Source organism: Anabrus simplex, chromosome 8 (assembly GCF_040414725.1).
Source record: "Anabrus simplex isolate iqAnaSimp1 chromosome 8, ASM4041472v1, whole genome shotgun sequence".
Taxonomy (NCBI): domain Eukaryota; kingdom Metazoa; phylum Arthropoda; class Insecta; order Orthoptera; family Tettigoniidae; genus Anabrus; species Anabrus simplex.
In genome coordinates this window covers 182,585,167-182,600,641 of record NC_090272.1, presented here as the reverse complement: position 1 = coordinate 182,600,641, position 15,475 = coordinate 182,585,167, and the positions used below count along the sequence as shown (strand labels likewise).

Here is a 15,475-nt window from a genome sequence, read left to right as displayed (position 1 = left end):
ACTAAACAACTGAGCTGTAGTTCACTTTCTGCCCTACTTCATAATTCACTATGACTACTGCTATAAATATGAACTGGCAGATTCACTAATAATCATGTACAGTAACAATATAACTAGTATTTATGATACAATTTTATACACATGATGTTGAGTCTTCCCTGACAGTTTAGAAACTTTCACTTGTGTGATACATTTCAAAGCATATATCAGGGTGTAAGAATGGATTTTCTGTGGAAATTTTACGTGATAAATAGTCTATTTTCTTACTTTTTGGGCCCTACAGATAACATAGGCCACAGAACCCTTTTTTCATCATCTGTGTTTGCTCTGTCACTTACGTTATTTTCGCACTCACTTGCAACAATTTCACTTTCCTCGCTTTCCCACTCATTTCCAGGTATTCAAGATCACTATTTAATAATTGTGTCTATCTCATTCTCATTTTGAATGTATTTCCATGACATAACATCTAGAAAAGGCAAAACTTTCACAATGTCAAGAAACTTGTATGAAGTACACCAGCATGGAAACCGTCCTTCGGAACAAACATCTTCTTTTTTAAAATTCCAAATCCCTGTGTTTAGCCTAAATAAAGGCCCTGTTTATACACTCCTGGCTTCTATTGGCTAATATTTCAACCCTAAGAGGAAACATAGAGTCACAAAAGTGCGTAACTCAAAATTCTGGATAAGCACGTCCATCGCTCACGCGGGAGTAGACGGGTTCCGGGTAAAGATGTGTAACGCTTGAATAAGGTTAAACCTCACTTTATTGAACTTTCTATTCTATGGGTACACAATTCATTTGTGTATAAACTACCACTTTACATAAAGAGCAAGTCTCTTAATGATTTCACCCATCAGGACGCCATACATTCGTACTGGACATTCATATCAGATTGACTTACATGTAGACTGCACAGAACTGAGAAATCTCATACTACTTTAGGACACATTTAATAAAATAGGATGTGAATTTCAAAATCTACCATCAGAAGCTTTTAGGAAGGGCCTTTGCAAATAGTTGTTGGTAAAATGAATATTTAGAAGCTGATCGGCTTCATCTCTAGTTCTTTTTTTCAGTATATGAGACAGATTTCTGTAAATTGAGTAACTTTCTATTATCTTGTAGTCAAAACCTATTGCATGTAACTGCTTAAAGTAATATTTTATAATAATCCTTGAATTCCCAGTGGAACATAGGGCCTCTACAAAGAGTCACCACCACACTTTGTTCTTCGCCAGTTCTCTTGCCTCCTGACAAGTTTTGTTCATGGCTGCGCATTCGCACTCTGTAGATCTTCTCCCTGTCATCCGTGATCTACCTTGTCTCCTCCGGTCTTGTGGATTCCACGTCAAAACTTGCTTTACAATTGATCCTTTGCCAGCTGCCTCAGGTTGTGCCCTATACCATTTCCACTTTGTCTTCTTGACCTGCCGGGCTAAGTGGCTCAGACGGTTGAAGCGTTGGCTTTCTGAGCCGAACTTGGCAGGTTCGAACCTGGCTTAGTCCGGTGATATATCAAGGTGCTCAAATACATCAGATTCGTGTTGGTAGATTTACTGGCATATAAAAGAACTCCTGCAAGACAAAATTCTGGCACCTCAGCATCTCCAAAAGCTGTTGAAGTAGTTAGTGGGACATAAAAAAAACAATAACATCATTATTATTTTCTTGACCTGCTACACTGTTGGTCTCTGATGTCCCAAAGTTAGCATTAGGTATGATACTAGGTCACTTTATTTCTAATACAGTGGAACCTTGATTATCTATTCCCGGAAACTATGTTTTCCCAGATTATTCATTCAGATTACGTGGTCTTATGATCATTCTAATTAAATCACGTTGTAAAAATCCTGCATTATCCGTTCCTCAAAGAAACGATTTCTCAGATCAACCGTCCAGAAATTTCAGTCCCATCAAAGCTAAATCCTCAGTGAAGCGTTTTTCAAGAAACAATCTCACAAAAGGCAGCTATGGCCTACCTATGGATCTTGGCGTTAATGTCCCGTCATTGCGATAATTAGAGCAAGTACTGTACTGGAAAAGCGATCGGCGGAGAACTTGCATAAGGGAGTATCTTAGCATCTCATTGGGACGGTCTTGTTTATAGAATCCTCAGAAATCATAAAGCAAGTGGTCACAACAATTGGAAGGAGGACGGAGTGCATTTCGACAGCTCTACTTGAATCATAATCTATGAGCTTCATTTCCGTATTGATTGCTACTACAATATAAAAAAAATAGTATAGAAGCCTCCACCTTATCAATACAATGTTTATTTACAAGATGTAGTCAATTCAGTACTGGTTTCGACCCCTATGGGGTCATCCTCAGCTGTTATACATTAAATCGGTTTCAAAAACATCACATTATAAGGACTAATGCCTTCATATCACTGACCCAATTTGACAGATCATGAAAGTAGATATAACAGTAGTATAATGGATCTTTTCTCATTGACTAGAAAGTTGCTTATTTTGTAAAGCGTCATCTCATTGTAGCCTGAGTCTAGTAAACATCAAATAAAATTTAAAATGGTATATGTGGAATTATTACATATTTACATATATATTATTGGAACATACATTGTCTATTAAAAACAAAAATATACACATAAAATTTGACCCACTATAACAGGCCGTTTAAAAGTGGATGAAATGATAAAAACAAGATAAAATGGGACCACATTTAACTCTAGTTTGTACTGGTTTGTTGTTGCTGCATTGTTCTTGTAATATGGTAAGTACACAGTGTTTGTAATCTAATGTTTAAACTTGTGATAGTTTTTGTTCATTCCGATGTTTTCTTGATTGATGCTAGTATGATATATTACAGATGTCTTGATGTACTAAATTATTATGAGAAATTGCGTGCACCATTGTTAAGATAATGCCTATTATAAACTGGAGTATTAAATAATGCCGTGCATCTTGGGATTAAAACTATGTCGATGTCAACCAATATCTCGACGTGCAGCCGTGCAGCATACACAGTGCCAACACTCTACATATTACAGTCTACAATATAAAGGAAGCCCTCACGTTATCACCTAGAACTTATGTATATTGGTTGATATCGACATAGTTTTAATCCCAAGATACACGGCATTATTTAATACTCCAGTTTATAATAGGCATTATCTTAACTTAGCAATGGTGTACACAATTTGTCATAATAATTTAGTACATCAAGACATCTGTAATATATCATACTAGCATTAATCAAGAAAACATCGGAATGAACAAAAACTATCACAAGTTTAAACATTAGATTACAAACACTGTGTACTTACCATATTACAAGAACAATGCAGCAACAACAAACCAGTACAAACTAGAGTTAAATGTGGACCCATTTTATCTTGTTCTTATAATATCATCCACTTTTAAACAGCCTGTTATAGCGGGTCAAATTTTATGTGTATATTTTTGTTTTTAATAGACAATGTATGTTCCAATAATACATATGTAAATATGTAATAATTCCACATATACCATTTTAAACTGTATTTGATGTTTACTAGACTCAGGCTACAATGAGATGACGCTTTACATAATAAGCAACTTTCTAGTCAATGAGAAAAGATCCATTATACTACTGTTATATCTACTTTCATGATCTGTCAAATTGGGTCAGTGATATGAAGGCATTAGTCCTTATAATGTGCTGTTTTTGAAACTGATTTAATGTATAACAGCTGAGGATGACCCCATAGGGGTCGAAACCGGTACTGAATTTACTACATCTTGTAAATAAACATTGTATTGATAAGGTGGAGGCTTCTATACTATTCTTTTATATTGTGGCTCTACTTGAAGACGGAATGATTTTCGTCAAGTGTTTGTACTTGTAAAACGTCAACTTTATGTGCAGGGTTAGATGTTTATTTTTAATTTTCTATTGTATCGACAATCAGCTTTTCGGCACTTCCCTCAGGGCACTGTATAGTCAATGGACTTTCAGACAGGAATCGAAACTGCTCCTTCTTAACACAAATCTAGCATTTTAGTAGTATCGTATACAATTACTTTATCAAAATCAAAACAGATGTTGCGCCTTTCATACATAAAGGCATGGGAGGTCTTGAGATTGCCTATTACTGTTTTAGTAATAGACGGGGAATTTTACATTTTTGTGTTAAAATGTCGCACAGTCGCTTTATTTTCACAACGTTGTCTTTAAAAAGTTTGTATCATTTCCCACTAGTACTGACTTGTGTAGTAAGCACGCTTTCGTGGTAAGTTCAAGGTCATGAATATCCATAATTTCTGAAGTTTTGATGATATTCTTTTCCGTTTCCAATCTGATTGTGATTAGTGACGGGCAGAGTTGAATCAAGACAGTAGTTGGTCTTAGTTGAATATAATGCATTCGAGAACTTTTGAAATCAATACCTACATTCGAAACCATATTCTCGATTTCAGCATAACATTTAAAGGTCGATGTAGGCCTAATTTACGCAGTACGCGATTTCCAGAAACTTACTTTGAACAGTCTACCGGGGACCAAATTACAATGGAAGAGTAATAAAAGAAGGGATTTCGCCATCATATTCGGCGCTTTTGTATTTGATGTGGTTTATTTTATTAGATTTTATGTTTTTGTGTTAAATGTCATAAAAACCGCGGTCATTTTATTTTTGGAACGTTGTATTTAAAACGTTTGTACCATTTCCCACTAGTACTGACTTGTGCAGCGAGCGTGCTTTCAAGCTAAGTTCAAGGTCATGAATATCCATAATTTCTGAAAATTCTGAACTACATGTATGTATGTTCAGTCATCGGCCCTAAGGCTGGTTGGATCCTCAACAACTCTGCCATCAGCTGTCATAGATGGCCTAGGCATTACTGGCTGATTGTTTTTTGGCATGGCCTTATTAGATTTTTAGAAGAGTTTGGCTGATCAAAGTAGCTGAACTGAAAGAAGTATTCACGGGAAACTGAAGAAGTTTCACCAGTAAAACTGAACGTAAAGTATAGAAATTTTTAACTCGCGTACCTGCCTCTCATCCGGAGTTCAGGCATTTTCACCTGGAACCAGGTCCACTCAGCCTACGTGTTTACCTTTAATCGAGGAGCTATCTAATGGTGAGATGGTAAACCAAAACCAAACCAAACCAAACCCCATGGCACTACAGCCCTTGAAGGGCCTTGGCCTACCAAGCGACCGCTGCTCACCCCGAAGGCCTGCAGATTACGAGGTGTCGTGTGGTCATCACGACGAATCCTCTCGGCCGTTATTCTTGGCTTTCTAGACCAGGGAGATGGTAATAATAATAATTATTATTATCGTATGGTCTCAACTACCGTGTGCAGACATTTCGATTTGACGCCATCTGGCTGTCTGCTTGTCAATTTCAACGTTCCGTTTTACTCTAGGCCCACTAGATGGCTAACAGACTAAACCGGATCTCTCTTGGGCGTCTATGGCTGAGATTGAATGAATTTTATCGGGTATATACCAAATGTATCACCAGAGATCTTTTACATGCCGACATCGTACGACATGGAGTATCAAATGTACTTTTTTCCGCCCTTCAAAAATCCGACTACCTCTGCTGGGTTTGAACCCGCTATCTTGGGATCCAGAGGCAGACACTCTACCACGGATCCACAGAGGTAGCTGTTGGTGAGATGGTGACCCCGGTCTAGAGAGCCAGGAATAACGGCCAAAAGGATTCATCACGCTGACCATGCATAACCTTGTAATCTGCAGCGGTCACTTGGTAGGCAAGGGACCATTAGGGCTGTAGTTTGGTTTGGTTTAGTTTTGAAGTGTTTGTAAGATTATAATTATACATATTTCATTTTTGTGATGTTTAACCTAATTGTTGATGAATTCCATTTGTTTTCCCGTGTTGTACTTTTTTTTCGTGCTCCCTCCGTAAACAGAGAATCGAGGTTCCACTGTATGTTCCTCAAACAACAGTTCCAGAAGGTCTGAAGTTTGTTGTTCATCTCTTCAGTCACTTTCCACGATTTACATTCATATTGGAGTGCTGATTTAATATTGCTGTTAAATGTTCAGAGCCTAGTGTACTGTGCACTTGTCTAGATCTCCAGACAAGCCTCAGCAGTGTGAAGGCTTCCCTTGCCTTGTTGATGATTTCTTAACGTCTAGCATCACATCTTATATGATTTAACTGCCAAATTAGTAAAACATATCCACCTTTTCAAAGTTGTCTCTGTCCAGTGAAAGTTTCTCTGCAGATCTTGGGTTGACCTTGTTTTTTAATGTTTAATCTTGAGTCGTGTTTTTCTGGCTCCCATTTTATGGACTCCAGTGTTGCTCAGAGGTCTTCAGAAAGCAGGCATATGTCGTCCATAACCTCAAGACTAGACACTTTAGAAGATAACCCTGTTTCATTTCAGTTTTCACACTGAAAGCCTCTGACAATTTTGTCCTCTCATAGTTACAAACTCCTGATGCATAGAACAAGCTGGTCTTCAGCACACTGGCTCATCATAGAATGGCAGTACTGCTTTTAGCGAGTAACAATGATGATCATGCTCCATATGAGAGTGGGCAGTGCATTCCAGGAATAAGATAGTAGACCACGTACATAAAGGTGTAAGAAGAACCACCACATTTATGTAATAATTTTGGCGACTCTCTTGAGAGGGATGTTCTGTTAGAATTACACTTAATAACAACTGTACACCTTTGTCAAACACCTGTTCTTTCAGACTGTTTAAGTGGGTGACTGCAGCTAGATCTAGGAGCAGACATAATGTTCCATTAATATATTTATATTAACATCTGTTTGTAGGTTACCTGATGCCAGACGCATCCTCAGAGAAACTTTAGATCGCTGGCCTGACAATGGATTTGCTCAAGTACATTATGGGTTTGTTCTAAAGACTGGAGATCAGAACATGACAGCTGCTGTCGAGTACCTATCCAAAGGCATTGCAACGAGAGAGCCCGGCACTATTGACGGACGGTTCTTCTTCCAGCTGGGAGATGCCTTGATGAGATTAGGACGTCGAGATGAAGCTATGAAGGTAAATGAGACCAATACCTATTCTTTCACCTTTAATGTTACGTTTTTTTGCTACTTGTTTAATGTCGCACCAACACATCAAAGGTTTTCGGTAATGGAAGATTGGGAAAGGGCTAGAATTGGGAAGGAAGCGGCTGTGGCCTTAATTAAGGTACAGCCCCAGTATTTGTCTGGTGTGAAAATGGGAAACCACATAAAACTATCTGTAGGGCTACTGTTGGGATTCAAGCGCACTATCTTCCGAATGCAAGCTCACAGCTGAGCAACCCTAACTACACAGCCAACTCGCACAGGTTTTCATGTTAAATTTCTCACAGGTTTGCAGGAAAATGGTGAACATGCTTTACCTGGAATATAATATAACTATTCTTTTGTATAGTGTCAACATCTACAATTCGTTTGTTTTGGTTTGGAAGTGTTATATTTGGAAATACATCGTCTATGGAATTCTTATGTTCTGCAGTAACATGGCAGCCCCAGCATTGTGTAGAATCCGTTGCCAGCTATGTAGCAGTCATTGTATCCCATAGCAGTGCCTGTTCTCTGGATATTATGAATTGAGCGGTTTATCACCTACAGAACTTTGAAAACAGTTTGGAAGTGGATGGAATGAAGCAGTTGCTTCATCTTCAGTATCAAATCAAAATCAGAGGGGCTTAAGTCCAGGCAGTATTGGGGCTAACTCTTTGAACCATCTGGGTTGTATCCATTCCCATCAATGATCCATGTAAAGCTCTGCCTGGTTTCAGTTTACCTAGAAAGGCATGGACATCTTTAAATAGAATTAGGACAAACCACGGAAGATGCAAATTCTGGCTTCACTAGGTGGGGAAATCTGAAAACTCATACTACGATTGTGACAATGTTCCCCAGACATCCAGCACGTTGTTACGGAGTGCCCAAGAAGAAGATTTGAGGGAACTATTCAGGATATACACAGTGCCACTGATGAAGTTGTGAACTGGCTGAATACACTGGACATTACATTTTAATTTACCTGATCTGTAAATACTGTATATAGCTTATTGTAATATGTACATTTCCAATGTAGCCTTATTTTGCCATACAAAATAATGATAATAATAATAATAATAATAATAATAATAATAATAATAATAATAATAATAATAATAATAACCCACCAATGAGCTGCACACCCTTGTCACTGGCACCAGGATGACACGGCCAAGGTATGTCGCCCAAACGCTGTTGTCCATCATTGAAGGCTTTGACTCATCTTGCCACGGTTCTGGAAGGCAACATGCCTGACAAAGACTTTCACGACACTGTCGGCTATACAGCCGCAAGCACATTCAATTTTAATCCAGCTGCACCATTCTTATTCCAAGAATGTTTTGTATTCTAACCATTTGACTGGTCTCTCATAGATGATGCTATTCTTGGCAGCACAGCACATCTGCAGAACATTAGATGGATGAGTCCATGTGTGGTGAGGTAGATTTGAGACCGCATTAATGTGTGTGTATACACGAGAAACATTGGTTCCATTTCGTGGTGTACATACAACAGTGTTGCCACTAATAAAGAAACAGCCTTCGTATATCATAGATATTTAGTCCTGCCCGTTATTCAGGTTTCTGCTTTTTGAACCCTTTTGTCATTGAGTCTGTCATCTGGAAGAACTGGGATTACCTGTTCTTTCTGTTGCTCCTCCTGTGCACACTGACTAAGGTGATTTGTAGAAAGATAAATACGCTTAATAGGTTAGGAAGAGGAAGAATGGATGTGGATACATAGGCTTTCTTCTCATCAGTACCAGTTCTTGTACCTCCATTTCTTCTCAGCTCCTTACAAGCTCATCTCTGCTTCCCAGCTTCATTAGAAGGGTGGGCTTCAACACGTATGCGCCACCTTTACAGATCCTGGTGTACGTACAACAACATTGCCACTAATAAAGACCCAGCCTTCGTATACCAAAGATATTTAGTCTCACCCTGTATACAGCTTTCTACTTGTTGTACGCTTACGAACTGAAGGCAGACAAATTCTCAAGGCTAAGAAGAATGTCAAGTAAGCACTGCTTCCTAGCTTCTAATCTGTGGTAGATATTTGTACACTTGTTTAATCTTTTTCCAATACACATCATTTTCCAAGGAGTGATCAGTGATGTAACTAACAGGACACAATTCTTCTTATTATTCTTCTAGTGTCTTCTCACAAAAGGTTGCAACCATCATGGAGTATTTTTTCTTATTTTATGTTTCCCACGTAAGAGTTACTGTATTATGGACATCAAACCACTGTCAGAAGTTATGCATCCAGGATAGTCTTCTCTGACCCAGTCCACGTTTCCCTTTTGTTTCTTGCCTTGTATGATCAATTATTTCTGAAGATGTGACAAAAGTAGGCTGCTTTCCTGCATTTTACAGGGATTAAGACTTCACCTGATTACCCAGCATGACAGAATACCTCCTCATTGGTGACATGTTATACCCTTACAATCTTGGACATTCTGCAGTATATCCACATTTCAGAGGCCCTCTGGCCTTTCATTGATGTAGCCTGTAGTGTCCATCCATCAGCATTGTAAAGCAGCACCGGAAATACATAACACTCTATGACACACCAAACTGTTTTGAATCCTGTAATTGAGTTACATCATAATTTTCTTCAGAAAATGCATATTGATAGGAAATGAGAGCAGTCTTCGGCTTGAATGCTGGTAAAATTTCTTCTGCAGACTTATTGAATTTACAGTCCATTCTTCATATCTTGTTTTTATTTCACCCACTTAATTTAGTCCTTTCTAAACATGCTCCTTTTATTCAACTTATCGACTTTCCATCTCTTTGCTTGCTTCAACTGCAGTCAGTATTTTATGGCCACCAAGTTGTGGTTAGAGTCCATGTCTGCTCCTGGGAAGGCCTTGGAATCCAACTCTTGGTTTCTGAAGCTCTGCCTAACCATAATGAAGTCTATTTGATATTTTCCAATGTGTCTAGGTCTTCTTCACATATAAAACACATTGTTTTTAGTTTTTGAATCAAGTATTAGCAGGGACAAAATTATGATCGGTGCAGAATTCAACCAGGCGACATCTTTCATTCCTTTGTCCCAGTCCAAATTCTCCTTGTACATTATTTTCTCATCCTTGGCCTACTCTGCATTCCAGCCTCAACCCGTTACAGCATCTGAAACTATTGAGCATCTACTGAACTACTTAATAATCAGATAGTGTATCAAGTAGACAGTAATAGCCGTACCTACAAAAACATTGTTACATACATATTGAACAGCATTCTTCTAACATCATAATTAATATAGTTAGAACCTCTGGTGCTTCATGTGGGGTGAGAGAGAAGTTGAGGTACAACAATGACTAAATTGATGAAAAGAGCAATTTGACAAGTTTGAATTTAAAATCAGTCAAACCAAAACAGTATGCTTGGTGATGAACACAGGAAGCAAAGATGTAGGCAGCATGAAATTGAAATGGTCCAGCACTTCAGAGAGCTTGGAAGGGTTCTGTGGACTTAAAAGCAGAGTTACCTATGAAATTAGCAAACTTAAAGCAGCTACAACATCCCTCATTTCTGATTCCCAACTATTTTTGGGGAAAATACTTCCCGAAGGAGAGGGACGGGCCTCCTAGAAGGTAACGCCTTCTCTCTGGCCAGGAGATTCGGCGGGTTTGGAGGATTTGCAGGAGTTGGAAGGGGGGAAAAAATGGTGATTTTTGTATAGGGGTGAGGTGGAGGTTTGGCCTCTTGGCTAAGGGGTGCAGTTATGTTCTGTTCTCGTGCTTTTTATTGAGAATTCTACATTGAGATACATATATTGAGTTACATTGATTTATATACACTGACTGACAGAGCAAATGCAACACCAAGAAGGAGTGGTTCGAAAGGGATGAAAGTTGGGGAAAAAACAGAGACAGCACGGACGAATAATTGATGTTTATTTCAAACCGATATGCAGGTTACACAATGCGCAAGGCATCAACTCAGTAGGATGTAGGACCACCGCGAGCGGCGATGCACGCAGAAACACGTCGAGGTACAGAGTCAATAAGAGTGCGGATGGTGTCCTGAGGGATGGTTCTCCATTCTCTGTCAACCATTTGCCACAGTTGGTCGTCCGTACGAGGCTGGGGCAGAGTTTGCAAACGGCGTCCAATGAGATCCCACACGTGTTCGATTGGTGAGAGATCCGGAGAGTACGCTGGCCACGGAAGCATCTGTACACCTCGTAGAGCCTGTTGGGAGATGCGAGCAGTGTGTGGGCGGGCATTATCCTGCTGAAACAGAGCATTGGGCAGCCCCTGAAGGTACGGGAGTGCCACCGGCTGCAGCACATGCTGCACGTAGCGGTGGGCATTTAACGTGCCTTGAATACGCACTAGAGGTGACGTGGAATCATACGCAATAGCACCCCAAACCATGATGCCACGTTGTCTAGCGGTAGGGCGCTCCACAGTTACTGTCGGATTTGACCTTTCTCCACGCCGACACCACACTCGTCTGCGGTGACTATCACTGACAGAACAGAAGCGTGACTCATCGGAGAACACGACGTTCCGCCATTCCCTCATCCAAGTCGCTCTAGCCCAGCACCATGCCAGGCGTGCACGTCTATGCTGTGGAGTCAATGGTAGTCTTCTGAGCGGACGCCGGGAGTGCAGGCCTCCTTCAACCAATCGACGGGAAATTGTTCTGGTCGATATTGGAACAGCCAGGGTGTCTTGCACATGCTGAAGAATGGCGGTTGACGTGGCGTGCGGGGCTGCCACCGCTTGGCGGCGGATGCGCCGATCCTCGCGTGCTGACGTCACTCGAGCTGCGCCTGGACCCCTCGCACGTGCCACATGTCCCTGCGCCAACCATCTTCGCCACAGGCGCTGCACCGTGGACACATCCCTATGGGTATCGGCTGCGATTTGACGAAGCGACCAACCTGCCCTTCTCAGCCCGATCACCATACCCCTCGTAAAGTCGTCTGTCTGCTGGAAATGCCTCCGTTGACGGCGGCCTGGCATTCTTAGCTATACACGTGTCCTGTGGCAAACGACAACACGTTCTACAATGACTGTCGGCTGAGAAATCACGGTACGAAGTGGGCCATTCGCCAACGCCGTGTCCCATTTATCGTTCGCTACGTGCGCAGCACAGCGGCGCATTTCACATCATGAGCATACCTCAGTGACGTCAGTCTACCCTGCAATTGGCATAAAGTTCTGACCACTCCTTCTTGGTGTTGCATTTCCTGTGTCAGTCAGTGTACATAGGATTACATTCAGTTTACAAGTGCGTATGGAGTTGGTGCAGTTGGATGTGAAGGTTTAGTAAGGAGTGCTGGGGTAGGGTTGGAATGTAAGGAAGGGGAGGGTTGTTGTAATATTGGCGATGGATGTGGCGAGAAGTCGGAGAAGATCTAGAATCGGGAGGGGTGGTAGTAAGAAGCTAGTTTGGGGAATGGGTAGGTGAGCGGCTTGCGGTGGTGGGGGTGGCCGGGGGCGCCGGTGAGGGTTGTTGGTAGAAGAGCGCATAGTATGGGGTGGGGAGCGAGAGTGCTCTACTTGGTGGTGCTGGCTGTGAATTTGGACGCTGGTGGATATCAGTTGCTGTACTTCTTCTTCGGAGGGGAGTTGTATCCGTACCATAAATGTTGGGCCGTTGCTGTTGTAAATTCTATATGCTCGACGGGCTGGGACGCCTGCTGTTTGGAGTTCTTCTAGGATGTCTCTTGTTGTGATGGCTGGGTCAATACCTCGAATGACACAGCTCAGAACTGGTAGCTGCTGAGGTGCTGGTGTTGCGGCGGTTGTATTTTCTTGTGCGGCTGGCTGTGCTGTGGTGGTTGCATCTGTTTGGTTGACAGGGGGTTGCTGAGGACTAGGTGGTGTGGAGTTTATAGAGGTGATGGGTACTGACATTATGGGAGAGGGGTGGGTGGTCGTGGTAGTTATGATGGAATTATGGGGAGGGGTGTAGGCCGAGGTAGTGATGGTAGTGGTTGTAGTAGTTGTGGACGAAATGGAGGTGGGGGGCGGTGGAGGCTGCTGGGTTGGTTTAGGTTGATATTCATCAACAACGGTGGGAAAGGTGTTAGGATTATTAAACATTTGTTCCAATATGTATTCTGGAGTTGGCAACACTTCATGGAGTCTATTGTTGATCTTCACGCCGCAGGCTTCGAGGACTGAGGTTTCGTCTCCATCTCGTAGATATGCCAGGACCTGGGTTGAAGGTAGTGAAGTTGATCGATCCTGGAGCCTGCGAACATCGTGGACTCGGGAGCCGGACCTGCGAAGTTCAGTGAGAATGAAGTTCTCCGTGAGGGCGGTGTCCACACCTGCGATGAGGCAGGAATACATGATGTACTGGGGAGACGACAGCCAACTAGGCGTATGCCTATTTATGCTTTCTTGGGCCGACTGAGTTGCAGGTAGAGGTGAGGGCCACCCAGCTGAAAAATTTTCAGGTGTGTTGGTTTGTTTCTGAGTTTGGTCCCTACAAGCAACAGAAATGAAGTTCCTTAGTTCAAGCAAGTCTGCCTCCAACTAGGCCTCAGACAGAGTATGCTTGATACTCCAGAAGAATCACAACTGAAATGGTTTGACCACATTCTTCATGCAAATGGAATCCATAAAAATGCCCAAGGCTTACTTAGAAAGAAAGATTACTTGAAAAAGACTGCAAGGCAGACCTAGAGTGACTGGATGAAGATCTGGGCAGGAGGAGCCCAACATGGGATAAGATACTGAAAGTGAAGTGGTGGCAAGATAGAAGTTTATGGAGCAGATTTGTTCATTCCTACACCAGCTTGCTGGAGTGGAGAAGATACTGAAAGTGAAGTGCTGGCAAGGTAGAAGTTTATGGATGAGGTTTGTTCATTTCCACACCCAGTCTGCTGGAGTAGAGAATCAATTGTGGTGATGATGAAATCCACAAAAGTCTTTGCTCTCCAAAGAGGGTAGCAAAACCTAAAAGTAGTTAGTGGGATGTAAAGCCAATAACATATTATTAGAGGGTAGCAAAAGTATTTCATTTACATATTTCAGTCAACCACATATTCTCTTCTTCTTCCTCCTTAACATTTGTCCCACATACTCATGGGATCTGCTTTTTTTGGCTCTCTGTCGCCACTTTACATGATGAAGGCGTGCAATTTTTAGAGCTTCATGTATAGTATCAAGCCAACACTATCTCAATCGTCCTACTGGCCTTTTCCCATCAGTCAGCAATGTCAATCCACTCTTTGCAACTGCTGTTTCAGCAGCTCAAAATACATGCCCATACCAGCAGAGACGGCTTTCCCTCATCTTTTCAGAGATTGGTGCCACTCCATATCCCTTGCAAACTTCATTGTTGCTGACATGGTCATAAAGTGTCAAGCCAGATGTCCGTCGGAGCATCTTTGTTTCCATCACACTAAGTCGCTTTTCCATCCCCTTAGTAGAAGGCCAGCATTCTGCACCATACAGAGTAACTGGACACACCTCAGATTGATAAACTTTAGACTTTAGCCGGTCTGGAATCATCTTATCACTAAGGACACCAGCCACTGAGCTCCACTTCAGCTATGTGCTGCTCACACGATTTGATATTTCAGGACTGAAGGTTCCATCTGCAGTAATCGTCAAGCCAAGATATTTTCTTAATTTGAATAGCATTCAGATCATTTAGACTTGTTGTCAAATATTCAGTTTCCATAATGTTGAGCCGTAGTCCAAATTCTGCGAGACGGTTGGTCCATGCCTGGACTTGTAAGTCAGTCTTATCCTAAGAGGTCAGAAACATGTCGTCAGTATAGAGCAAGGTCCAAGGTACAGATTTCTGTAGATCTCTTATAACAGGAGAGGTGAGAGTACAGATCCCTGATGGACACCAACAGAAACACGAAAATCACCAGATAATCCAGCCACTGATTGTATTTGGCTCTTTGGGTTGTAGTAGATCAGTTTGACCCAATCTGTCACCTCTGCAGAGATACTGTGACAATGGAGGGCATGCCAGATCAAGTCATTTGACACATGATTAAATGCCTTTTCAAGATCGAGGAAACAACCACAAATACTATTGTTGCAAATACTTTGTAGTACAGACACTGCAGTACGCCATTCACTGGTCTGATGAGTACAGTGTGCCTAGTCCATGAATCAAACAGCTACTTATCTGCAAGTTTTCAAATGTATTGGCAGAATCACGAATCCTGTTACTATTTTGTTCCTTTCCATTACTTACAGTGACCTGCTGGGGTTCCTTTTCTCCTTTTGTCTTTTTCCTGCATTCCTAGTCTTTTACCACTAGTATTCATCTTTATCTTTTTTATCTTCCCTTTTCCAGTATTTATCCAGCTTTCTTCTTACCCCACACTTTCTATACAGTAAAACCTCGGAGCTTCGCTTTTCAAGGGAGAGGGGGAAAATGACGATGGTTGCAGGAAAACGATAAACGTGGCCAACATAAAAATAGGAGGAAAGTAAAATAATAAAATACTGGTACTGTA

General features: G+C 41.5%; 1 protein-coding gene across 9 annotated transcripts in view; it reads left to right on the top strand.

Annotated features, from left to right (window-relative positions):
* Asph (Aspartyl beta-hydroxylase) overlaps positions 1-15,475 on the top strand; it is a 294,582-nt gene that overhangs the window by 234,020 nt on the left and 45,087 nt on the right. For all 9 annotated transcript variants that reach the window (XR_011018630.1, XM_068228879.1, XM_068228881.1 and 6 more), the window contains one exon: positions 6,773-7,007. Coding sequence is in view for 8 of the 9 variants with exons in the window: in XM_068228879.1 (XP_068084980.1) it covers positions 6,773-7,007 (235 nt within the window). In the remaining variant the exon portion in view is untranslated. The remainder of the gene's footprint in view (positions 1-6,772; positions 7,008-15,475) is intronic.